The following is a 12,518-nucleotide window of genomic DNA, read 5'->3' as shown; positions in this document are numbered from 1 at the left end:
AAAACTTTACAATTTTTGTGGGAGAATCTATGTTTTGTCTATAAATTTAATAACTAAAGACTTAAACAATTAGTTGGTTAGCAGCATTTTGCTGTCACTATCAAGCAGATCTTCATTTTATGACAAATTCAAAAACACTGCACATAAGCAACCATTTTTAATACCAACCAGCTGCTTGTTTTCACATGGTGCTCAGAAGGTAATTTTCTCTACCTAGCACAGCTTTGTATGCTCTTTAGCAACATACAATCTGCCCAATCCATACGACACAAATTCTTACAGAAGCAAAAACAATGCATATGATGCAAATAACGCATATAAAGTAAAGTAGTTGTCGGTCTTCTCTTACAGCTTTTAGTAGTTTCAATTTATTACAGATATTTTAGTTTTGTGATTTAGTGTTCTAGCTTCAAATTATCTCAGGACTCCGTAACCATTCACTTTCTTATTTAACAAACAGGATGAAAACTGTTTCACATTTCCTCTTAAACTCAGCTGAAAGCAACATTAGATTTCAGTCAGTCAAGTAATAAAAAAAATGAATGCAACGGTCTGTTGAACAAAAATAATTTGTTAAAGTAAACTAACAACTGGAACACTGATGGGTTTTTCAGCATTCTGGTGGCAAATTATTTTTTTCATTTTGTGTGGAATCTACAAATTTTAGATCCTTCTTAAGTTTATATAGTGTTCCATAGAAATATGGAAGCAATTTCCTTGTCTCGTGCAGAGGGTTTTATTGAACCTTACTTAAAAGGCATTGAAGCTGCCACTAAAATGGAGCTAAGGTTTCCAGTTACAAAAGAAAAAAAAAAAAAGCACAAACATCTGTTTTGTTGATGTGATGCGACAAACAAAAACCCAGAGGGTTGATTCTCATGAATGCGTCTTATTGTTTACTACAGTTCAACATCAGACTTTCAAATTTCCAGTTTCAAATTTCCGTTTGAGGGTTACTTACACAAAGCTATACTGTACATCGCATTGAGAACATTTTGACTGGTAACACTGTTTCTATTGCACAAACACACGGAACATTTACATCTTTAAAAAATAAAAATCTGGCAAGCAGATTTGCCCTTTTCTGCCTACAAAACATCAAGCCATCAAGATGGTTTGCAGTGAGAAAAGGGGGGGGGAAATCACTAAAGAACACTTGGTTCTTTTTGTCTTTCTCGGAAAGTAACAGTTTCATTTAAAACTTCATGTTAGCGTCCTGCACCAAAAGAAAATGTCAAGTTCCTTAAATAATTAAGATTATTAAAATTCACATTTGCGTTCAGTAGTCTAAATAAAATCCACTCGCTGACATGGACGTTTTCACATCATCTGGATTGCATTGGCTTTTTTCTTCTTTACCTTATAGTATATGGTCTTTTTAAATTAATAAATATTATTGTAACAACATGTTGATACTGGACAATTTATTTCCAAAGTACTGAACGAATATCTCCGGATGGCCTTTATAAAACTGTCCAAGCAGCCGTCTCTTTTCTTTATCAGAGAGCGTAGGGCTCTCGTGGACTGTCCGCAATAAAGACACGAGCTCCTCTTTAGTGGTTTTTCGTGCGTTTTGTGAATACACCTCAGTGCTTACTCTTGTTGAGTACGCTGATCCTGGAGTAAAGAGAGACAGAAAACCAAAAATTAATTCCTCTTTATGCCCCCAGTTAACAGTTAAATATCTGAATGTACGCAATGATGCCTGTGAGGGGTAAAAATCTGCAAACCTGTCAACATATCTGGATCCTTCCCTTTCACAATATTCGTTATTCTGTCACTAACCATCTTGTGCAGTGAGACAGGAATCTGGTGGGAGAGACAGCAAAATATTATAACTTCTCCTACAAACAAATATGCTGTTACTTGTTTGTAGCGGCTGTAAAGGACATAAGATAACATCCCTCCTACAACACTGGGAACACTCACTTTGAACAGATCACAGTGGTTATCCATCATGAACAGAACCATCAAGTCCACCTTTCCTTTGGCGAGTCTTCTGCTGTAGACGATGGCACGTGAGAAAGACCTTTTCACTGCCATTCGGTTCTCAATCTAGGAGAATTATGTAGGGTTAGTAAAAAGCCAGCAAAAATGTACAGACTTCCACAAGATACACCCTTAGCGCTGACCTCTTTGTGCAGTTTCACCTCCTCCGGTTTGGCTGCAACAGACATGAATCTCAGGAGCCGACGCAGCTCCTCCCTGCTGCGAGAGTCCTGCAGCTTCAGGCTCAGCTGGAGCGCTTCCACAGCTTGCTCTCGCTTCCCGTTCACTGTCGATAAAGCACAAAATTTGCATTAAAAAGGCAGGGATGCAGTTACATAAACCTAAAATCTGATTCACATCTATCACTGTAAACTTGTATCTGTACAAAAGATCTGACAGAGCCTTCTCATACCGAGTAGTTCGGAAATGCCGCAGTGGATATCGAAAATTTGGTTGCTAAGCAGAGGTGGCTGTTGTGTGTGTCCGTAGTGCTTAGTCAGGACTTGATACAGTAGTCTTTTACACCGGATCAGGTCGTCTCCACAGGCGGCCAGACCTCGGCTGATCTCCACCACCAGGTCATCAGGCAGAAACTCCAGACAGTCCACTGCTCCTGACATCCACTCATCAGCCCTGAAGAGAGGAAAGTATTATGATTTAATATTTATATGTGAATTTGAAATTTGGCCTTTATTATTAGAATTAATAAACAAAGTTCAAGGCAGTCTGAAGTCAAACTGAGGTTTTGCAGTTTTGTGGTGTGCATATAACTACTACATGTAAATGCAGGGACACTACACAGTTCCAATGAATAACCATTATTACGATGACTCTTATCTCTACACCTCCACATAATTTTACTACCAAATAAAAAAAAGCAGTGGTCAATTGGTGAGCGCTTTTCTTTAAGTTAAAGAGCAGGACAAGTGCAAATAGACATGCTGTGCCATTCTATACACATTCTACGTCGGCAGAGCAGCAGAAAATGAGTATCAGCAGACCAGCTAATCTGGTGAGGCGTGGCGTGAAGGTCTTAAAGTCTAACAAAGGTCACCAGAAACACTCATGTGAATTGATCAACGTTTATAAAACGAAGAAGAAGAAAAAATGAGTGGACTTACTGAGCCTCACTGAAGGCCTTCAGAACCTCTCTGTCTAGGTAGCTTGATGTATACAACAGGTCCGGGTCGCTGTCCATGCCATGTAGGGCACGCCTCGATGTCTCCTTGCCCTCTAACAAACTCTCCAACAGGGGGAGCTCTATTAACTGCAACAGTCTGAACACTGCCTGCTGGTGCCACACTTCATCTACAACTGTGAAAACACCATACAAGTCACAAATACACAGACACGTCGAGAATGCTGAGTCATGTTCAGCATGAAAACACGACGCCTGTTTTATGTCACGCTCATCAAAGACAGAAAGCAACTTACGCTCTTGCGAGAGGCCGAGGTTGATCATCTGAGGGGTAATCGTCGAGCTGAGGTTGAGGTTTCCCAGCACGTCCTCAAGTGATTTGTCTGTTGTTTGCGCTTCTTTCCTGCAGAGTTGCGTAATAGCAACAATCAGTCAAAACAGAGGAGGCAAAATAAACAGACATATTACAGGAAGAGAAGTGGCATCAGTAAACAAATGTTTTATGGAGTATGTCTGATTCAATCACAGTTTGCTGCTGTTTTGATTGTGCATATTTCATTTTTAAAAATGCTTATTTTGCAAATAAGTGTTTTGCAAATGAGCTATTTCTGACTGAAATTAAATAGGACAAACAGGATTTCCATTAAACAAAAGCCACTGTTTTCCCTGTTTGTTTAAATTATACCTATTAAGACTGACTTAACCCATGCTGCAAATAACAAAAGCCTTGTCCAAACACTAAAACAGCATATGGTTCCTTTGAATCTTTCATCTCTCATTACAGCCATCAGACCTGCTGTCTGCCCATGTCTGTCCCTCCCACAACAAGATCAGATTTTAAAGAGATCAAAAGAGTGTAAACACAAAGTGCTGAGGCCATGTGTTAGCCCGTATGCTTAATGCATTCTGCCAACCTTTGCTATCCTAACAGCCTCTGTAAAACTCTGAACTCTCCAGCATCAAGGTAAAGGAAATTTTAAAGTTTAGATGCTCACCACGATATTTGTTTATATGCTTTCAAGCCGAGGCAGATGAGATGAAGCCAAGAAGAAGAAGTTTGATCGAAATCCTTACAGTTTACGAATGTGTGCAAGTGTTTTATGTGAGCAAGTCTTTATATCGTTAATTTAATCTGATGTTTGTTTTGATACATTAGTGGTGCATTCATCTTGGCCAGATATCCCATGTAAAAGAGATTCTTGATGTCAGTGATTTAACTGGATAAATAAAGCTTAAAAAAATTAAACAATAAAATGTACAATTTTGTGTTTCAAAAGTGTGTCACAATTGGGAGGTCACCCAAGAAGTTAGTGTTATAAAAGAGGTCTCACATATTAACATAACACCTTGATTGATGATGGTCGTAACTTGATCTATACTAGCCTGCAAATCATTCCACCCATTTTCTGTTTTTGTGCTCAGCTTTATTTTCAGTATTCAGACAATCACGATGGATGGATGTGGCACAGGAGGTAAAGCAGGTTGGCTACTGACTGAGAGCTTGATGGTTTAGGGTCTGACATGTCAAAGTATCCTTGGACAGTTGCTCCCAATACATCGATCAAAGTGTGAGTGCGTGACTGTTATGTCAAAACTGCTTAGGGATAGAACAAGGTGCTTATATGAATATAGGTGAATAAGGCTTGCAGTAGGAAAGCGCTTTGAGTGCTCAAATGAGAGCAGAAAAGCACCATGTTAGTACCATTCCAGTCCAAACCCTCAATTTGAAAACAAATCAAATACTTGGGAGATAAATCAGTATGATTTATATCTACCTAATCATTATTTATAAAATACTAGATTTGGGAAAAAGCATTAACTGAAAATTATCAACTGAAACTGAAAATTTGTGAAATCAATGCATGACTGAATGTTCTGACTCTAAAACCTTTTGTTCATGCCAAACCAGTTTTTAGAAATCTTATCTGAAGCTAAACTGGATTTAACAATTACCTTAAAGGAATGAGAGCTAAGCAAATCACAGATTACATCTAAAATAGTTACTTTATGTCTGTACCTTTCCCGTAGAGGACTATAGCCCTTTGTGTTTCTTTCAATGCTCGGTGAGTCATAGCCACTCTCAATGGTATTAGTGGAAAGGGAATTGGTGCCAGTCAGCGTAGAAGACGAGTTGTTTTCTGGACTCAGGAACCTGTATAAACTGAAACTGCTGTCCTCAAATGTAGTTTTCTTCTTTTCCTTCCCAAATACTTTAATTCCCACCGGCTCAAATACCCTTGAGTCCATGAGCGCCTGACAAAGTTTGACAGCTTTATAGCGGGGTACTGCTTCATCTCCAAAAAAAGGGTTGAGGGTGATGTGTGCCAGCACCACATCCACTGCCTCTGAACCCAAGAAACAGTCATGGTAAGACTTCAGGTTGTGACGCCGACGCTTGACCTCCACGCGAGTATGCAGATTCGAAATGATGCTGGTCCAGATGTAGGTGGCTCGGAAAGGCTTCCCAGCCATGCCTCGTTCTGATGGAAGGAGTCAAGAGAAAGTGTTAGACAGCTGTGACTAATGATTAATGATGATATTGTGAGTTTTCCTTTCACTCCAGATAGCCTAACCCATGTTCTACTAACTACTACCACATCTTCAACAATTGATCGTGCAGTTTGTCAACAAATCTTCTTTCCTGTTCTGTGTTTGATTGTTGGGTCTTTCGTATTTTTGTCTTTGGAAAGAAAAACAAAAAAAACTGTGTCATCCACCACAGGCCAGACTGGTGAAAGAAAGCAGAGCTAGCCTTGTTGAGATGTTGGTGTGGCTTTCATCTCACAACAGGAAACATTTAAAGCCTGCTGAGCAAATGTTAGGAGTGAATTGGAGAGAGGCTCGCTGAGGCCAGGTGCCATAAATCAGGAACTGACAGCAACAGCCAGACTCCATGTTATGATAGCACAACATGACAAAAATGATTACTGACCTATCTGTAAAACTGGAATGTGAAAAGCACTTGGGAACAATACAGCGGCAAGCAGATGTTCTCCCACTCTTTTTAAAGATACAACAGCTCATTGAGAACACAGAGAAGTGTGTGCCCGCTAATCTCGGTGATCTGTTGCCTAATGACATACAGCTACGTCAAACCACTTCTTCCTCTGGGAGAGAAGAAATTGTCCTCAGTGCAGATTTACATATCGGGAAAGAACAACTGGGGCTGCAGCTGTTCAAGGAAGAACACCTTGCAAAGGTTTGTATGCATAATAGGAACATAACAGGGCGATGAGGCACTGATTTGAAATGTTTATTTCATTACTTTAAGACACTGAGAAAAGATTTAAATCCATACTATGCACACGACAGTCAAAAATTAATGTAAACTCCCAATGAAAGACTTTTTTTTTTTTTTAAAGATTTACCATGCTTTTTGTTAAGCGTAATTAGCAAAAGGAAAGAGCTGCATTATCACAATGAAATCCTTGATTTAGGAGTTGCAGCAAGACCATCTGGAGAATCCCTTCAGGGGTCCCTGGATTAGCGGGATTACCACAGTAAATTCGGATTTGATCAATTTCTATTAATGCTCGTTAAAAAGAAAAGAAAAAAGTGGGGAGGTCAGATATGGGTCAAAGCAATCCTGGGAACAGGCTGTGCTCTGTCACCTCTTGTTGCTTGCGCCAGGTTGAGATTTGAGCCCTGTTTGCATAGTTGACCCCAGTCACCTTCCCTATGACTATTGTCCTCTCTATATAATAATAATAATAATAATAATAATAATAATAATAATAATAATAATAATAATATAAAAAGGGAGAATGCAAGGAGTGTCAGGTCTGCATTTCAGCTCAGGATAATAGTGCACTTCTGTTTGTACACATCAGTGGGGTAAATAATCGCACAGGGAGCATTCAGCACTGTGATCATTCCCTCGTGAGAATGCTGGCTCATACAGGTGTTCCTACTGCAGTAAAGGGAAAAGATTTAGATTTTTTAGATTTAGATTATTATTTTTTTAAACAAGAAAGAGGACCAATGCTTAAAAAGAGGCCTAAGATGAGAAGCAGTGCAGCACCATCAGACCTAAAACAGCAGGTTCTTAATAGCCTGTGGCAGATTCCTTCATTCGTCCAACATGTTGTGACTAGTAAGATTAACTGATCAAGCTTCAGGGCACAACATGAACACGCTATGGCTGAACCCCGTTTGGCTTTTTGGCCCCTATGGATTGGAATCCACATCGTAGACGCTGGCCCACGTCCACACAAAATACCCTTTTCTACCCGCTGTTTTTAACATAAACACTGCCCCACCTGCTGCTACACTCAGCAAATGTCAAACTGTCCCAAAAAAGTTGCGACCTATCAGTTATTAACTCATTCTCTGAAGAGTTAACAGAGCATAAAAATAGGCTGGAATTCATGAAGGTCATCCTCCTTTTAAAAGTATACTTTCTGTAAAGATTAACCGTGGTTTGTCATTTTTCACAACGACTTCACTGAATCAAGCTTTCTGATTTCTTTCCTGCTCCAGACGCACGGAGTGCGTAAAATCCATGAAATCGACATTAAATTGGGATTAAAAGACACATGTCGATAACGCAGATTACAAACCTAAGTAAGGAAACTCCTCAGATTGCAACAATATATTTACCACACGCACAAAAAAAGTAACATCTGGCTTGGTGAAGTCCGTGAAGTGGTTAAATCGATCTTACCTGGTGTTCGATGAACGAAAACTTCCTCCAGTGACTGTAAAGAAAGCCATTCAGACCATGTCCCGGTCTTCAATACACACCGTGACGCTCGCAACTAAACTACAGTCAACGCCGAAACTGTCTCCTCCCACCCCGATACATTATTCATGACCCAATCACCGCCTTCCCAGCGTGATAACGAGGCTCTCACTGTTTCCCTGAAGTTTAACAAAGGCTCATTAAGTACCTTATTTTGCATCTTACATTGTTTTTACGCTTATCTCCACCAACTGAAACTAAATAAATGGAAGGCAAGCGATTACTACCACTGTTACAATCAAACAAGGTTTCACTATCGGCGTTAGCTTTAATTATTTTATCATTTGGTCATTATAATAGGATGCAGTGTGATCTGCAAAGGTGCTTATAAAAAAAACCTCCCTGACTGGTGCAATCTGGAGTTACAGTAAATGCCTTTCATTTTCAAGTAATGCTCCAGCATCTAGGAAGCTTTCACATAACCTTTTACTTACTAGGTCACACCCTAAAAGCATACAGAGGAAGTAAATCTGGCCTGATTAAAAACCTGCAGATATACAGTGGGGCAAAAAAGTATTTAGTCAGCCACCGATTGTGCAAGTTCCCCCACTTAAAATGATGACAGAGTTCAGTAATTTGCACCAGAGGTACACTTCAACTGTGAGAGACAGAATGTGAAAAAAAAAAAAAATCCATGACTTCACATGGTAGGATTTGTAAAGAATTTATTCGTAAATCAGGGTGGAAAATAAGTATTTGGTCAATAACAAAAATACAACTCAGTACTTTGTAACATAACCTTTGTTGGCAATAACAGAGGTCAAACGTTTACTATAGGTCTTTACCAGGTTTGCACACACAGTAGCTGGTATTTTGGCCCATTCCTCCATGCAGATCTTCTCGAGAGCAGTGATGTTTTGGGGCTGTCGCCGAGCAACACGGACTTTCAACTCCCGCCACAGATTTTCTATGGGGTTGAGGTCTGGAGACTGGCTAGGCCACTCCAGGACTTTCAAATGCTTCTTACGGAGCCACTCCTTTGTTGCCCGGGCGGTGTGTTTTGGATCATTGTCATGTTGGAAGACCCAGCCTCGTTTCATCTTCAAAGTTCTCACTGATGGAAGGAGGTTTTGGCTCAAAATCTCACGATACATGGCCCCATTCATTCTGTCCTTAACGCGGATCAGTCGTCCTGTCCCCTTGGCAGAAAAACAGCCCCATAGCATGATGTTTCCACCCCCATGCTTCACAGTAGGTATGGTGTTCTTGGGATGCAACTCAGTATTCTTCTTCCTCCAAACACGACGAGTTGAGTTTATACCAAAAAGTTCTACTTTGGTTTCATCTGACCACATGACATTCTCCCAATCCTCTGCTGTATCATCCATGTGCTCTCTGGCAAACTTCAGACGGGCCTGGACATGCACTGGCTTCAGCAGCGGAACACGTCTGGCACTGCGGGATTTGATTCCCTGCCGTTGTAGTGTGTTACTGATGGTGACCTTTGTTACTTTGGTCCCAGCTCTCTGCAGGTCATTCACCAGGTCCCCCCGTGTGGTTCTGGGATCTTTGCTCACCGTTCTCATGATCATTTTGACCCCACGGGATGAGATCTTGCGTGGAGCCCCAGATCGAGGGAGATTATCAGTGGTCTTGTATGTCTTCCATTTTCTGATGATTGCTCCCACAGTTGATTTTTTCACACCAAGCTGCTTGCCTATTGTAGATTCACTCTTCCCAGTCTGGTGCAGGTCTACAATACTTTTCCTGGTGTCCTTCGAAAGCTCTTTGGTCTTGGCCATGGCGGCGTTTGGAGTCTGACTGTTTGAGGCTGTGGACAGGTGTCTTTTATACAGATGATGAGTTCAAACAGGTGCCATTCATACAGGTAACGAGTGGGGGACAGAAAAGCTTCTTACAGAAGACGTTACAGGTCTGTGAGAGCCAGAGATTTTCCTTGTTTGAGGTGACCAAATACTTATTTTCCACCCTGATTTACGAATAAATTCTTTACAAATCCTACCATGTGGATTCATGGATTTTTTTTTCACATTCTGTCTCTCACAGTTGAAGTGTACCTCTGGTGCAAATTACTGACCTCTGTCATCATTTTAAGTGGGGGAACTTGCACAATCGGTGGCTGACTAAATACTTTTTTGCCCCACTGTAACTGTTCCCAGGAAGATGGGAAGATATTAAACATTTTTTCAGGATAAAGTTCTAATTTAAGAATAAGGACATTTTTTTTGGGGGGGGGGGGGGGGGGGTGGAGGGAGGGAGAGGGAGACAGAGAGAGAGAGACAGAGACAGACCTTTCCCATGTACTGCTAAAACAGTAGACACCACAAGTTGGACTGTAGGGACCCTCAAGTGTCAAAAGCAAACCTGCCTATTCCACCTCGTTTGGGGTCATGTGAACACCGTACTGTTGAATATACCGAGCTTAAATATCTCAAAAACAAATACTTACACACCCAAGAGCAAACATATATGAGCTGTAGCAGGAAGAGGTTTTTGTGAACTCAGAATCTACACTCTAAACTGATGCCTTTGTTCTTTTCTAGACAAAATGTCGATTACTTGCAGGAAAGGAGACTGAAAGGCAGAGAGCTATTATTATCAACACAAGAGACAAGTATGGTGCAACAAGTGAGGTATGCAACCGAGGCAAACTGGTTCGATCAGTGTCCTCTGGGCTCTACGTATCTTTTATTTTGAAAAACGCTGCTATTCATCAGCAGGTATGAGCAGAGACCAGTCTGTGCCCAGGTTAGATCCTACATTTCTTCTAATCAAGCGCAGATAGACAGATGTGGTTTGAACCCCCTATTCATGCATCCACCTGAGCTGCTTTACACATGCATTTTGGTTTTCTTGTTTACTTTCACATTCAATGTTTTACAGGCTTGACACCAAGTCTCTGCCTCAGCTTTTGTTATATCCGGGGGGGTTTTGTGCGCGTCTTGTGTCTTTCTGACAAAATACCCATGACGCTTAGTCTCGAAATACCTGCCTCACATTCTTGGCTCATAAGAAAACAAAACCAGGGATGCCTGTAGTGCCAAACTGGTTGGTAACACTTGTTGTACCTCGGGTTTGGAATGTATAATATCGAGCATTATGTGTGTTAGCAAAGCATGTCTCCCATTGTGGATTTATACAGTGATCACACATCTACATATGAAGAGCACATATACTTTCATTCAGGTGAAATTGGTTTCACCCATGCATAGCGGTCAAATATGCTGGTATTTTGTAAACTGACGACAGTTTACAAGAGTGCTGAGAGTGCGCTGAACAGTAAAACCTGTTTTATGCCAGCACTGATGGCTGACGGACACAGAGAAAGCACCCTTGTTAACACCATTAGTAATTCTAACCCGCAAGGTCAAAGCAATATTTACATTTCTGTTATTCGCCAATTACCTGGAAGCTCCTGTATATTTCCCTCTCCTTCACCTTCACACTTATCAGTCATGCAGGTAAGATGATAACAAAAATATCCCCTAGGAATTTTCTCCAATAAAATTAATTCAAATAAGACGACTACAGTTCTCTGAAAAACTAAGTACAGCCCACGATTCAGTAGCTTGCTGAACCACATTCAGCAGAAATAACTTTGTTTTCTGTACAATTTTATCAGTGCCTCATCTCGGGAGTAATTTGACCCCACTCTTCTTTACGATGTTCCTTCAGTTCATTGAGGTTTGTTTATTCACAGCTTCCTCAAGATCCCATCACAGCCTTTGAATCAGTTTGATGTCTTTTCTTTGACCAGACCATTGCAGCTGCTTGATTCATTAAATTTTCAGCCATTGTGTTGTAGATTTGCTACTGTGCTTGGGATCATTGTCCTGTTGCATGACCCAGTTTCAGCAAACTTTAGTTCTGGGACAGATGTGTTCACATTCGACTCTACAGCACTTTGGTATGCCATGTTTGGTTTTCGCCGGGCGTGGCACTGGACATTTTCACCAAACATCTCCACTTTGTCTCATCTGTTCAAAGAACAGTATGACAGAGCTCTTGTGGTTTGTTCAGATACAACTTGCAAACCTAAGCTGTGTGGCCACGTACTTTTTAAACAAAAAGGGGCTTTCTCCTGGCAACTCTTCCAAACAAGCCAAACTTGTTCCAGAACAACAAGAAGAAGATAGTGCTGGATTAATATTTAACCTTGAACTGTATTCTATAATAGGAGAATATTAGATTTACACAAGTTGGGAAGGTCTCTTAGAATGACTAAACAACTGCAGATTCCAAGATGAAATTTACAGCCATGCACGTGGACAAGTTAAATCCCTTCTGAAGAAACATTTTATGGTCAGTTGAGACAAAGATTAAGCCTTTAGGTCACAATGACAAGAAGTATGTTTGGAGGAGGAAACATTAAGCTTTCAAACCTACAAACACTGCACCATCGATCAAGCATGGTGGTGGTAGCACCATGGTCTGGAGCTGGTTTGCTACAATTGGCACTGGTACAATAAAGAATAATGAAGAACTACTCCAAAAGTCTTGAAATTCACCTCAAGTCAACGGCAAGATGGTTGGAACTTAGACATCAAAACTGGTTTATAGAGCAGGCTAACATTAAGCTTCTGGAATGGCCTTCTCAAAGCCCTGGCCTCAACTTTATTGAAAATTTAGGGACTATGCTTTAAAGCCACGTCTGTGCCGGGAGACCGACCAATAAAGATGAACTCTGGT

General features: G+C 40.7%; 1 protein-coding gene across 1 annotated transcript; it reads right to left on the bottom strand.

The window, feature by feature from the left end:
* Window positions 1–142: 142 nt before the first annotated feature.
* depdc7a (DEP domain containing 7, paralog a) lies at window positions 143–7,905 on the bottom strand. Its single transcript, XM_085452862.1, has 9 exons — window positions 7,791–7,905; window positions 5,145–5,607; window positions 3,424–3,530; window positions 3,111–3,303; window positions 2,402–2,622; window positions 2,133–2,275; window positions 1,930–2,055; window positions 1,731–1,809; window positions 143–1,617 (listed from the first exon to the last, which is right to left on the bottom strand). Exons 2-9 carry the CDS (start codon window positions 5,597–5,599, stop codon window positions 1,394–1,396), a joined length of 1,548 nt encoding a protein of 515 aa, XP_085308988.1. The 5' UTR covers window positions 5,600–5,607; window positions 7,791–7,905; the 3' UTR covers window positions 143–1,393.
* Window positions 7,906–12,518: the final 4,613 nt, after the last annotated feature.

Source organism: Copadichromis virginalis, linkage group LG1 (assembly GCF_057382275.1).
Source record: "Copadichromis virginalis isolate Kocher_CV1m ecotype Utaka linkage group LG1, C_Virginalis_male_GT1.1, whole genome shotgun sequence".
Classification (NCBI taxonomy): Eukaryota; Metazoa; Chordata; class Actinopteri; order Cichliformes; family Cichlidae; genus Copadichromis; species Copadichromis virginalis.
The sequence above is the reverse complement of the archived record's forward strand: the minus strand, read 5'-3'. Positions and strand labels throughout refer to the sequence as shown.

Bases quoted from the DNA above. Each gene is read 5' to 3' on its own strand.
- depdc7a (XM_085452862.1), bottom strand. From the start codon at position 5,599: ATGGCTGGGAAGCCTTTCCGAGCCACCTACATCTGGACCAGCATCATT. The intron at 2,623-3,110 runs GTAAGTCCACTC...TCCTCTCTTCAG, and splicing joins AAGGCCTTCAGTGAGGCTCA to GGCTGATGAGTGGATGTCAG. The intron at 2,276-2,401 runs GTATGAGAAGGC...CTTTATCGACAG, and splicing joins CGGCATTTCCGAACTACTCG to TGAACGGGAAGCGAGAGCAA.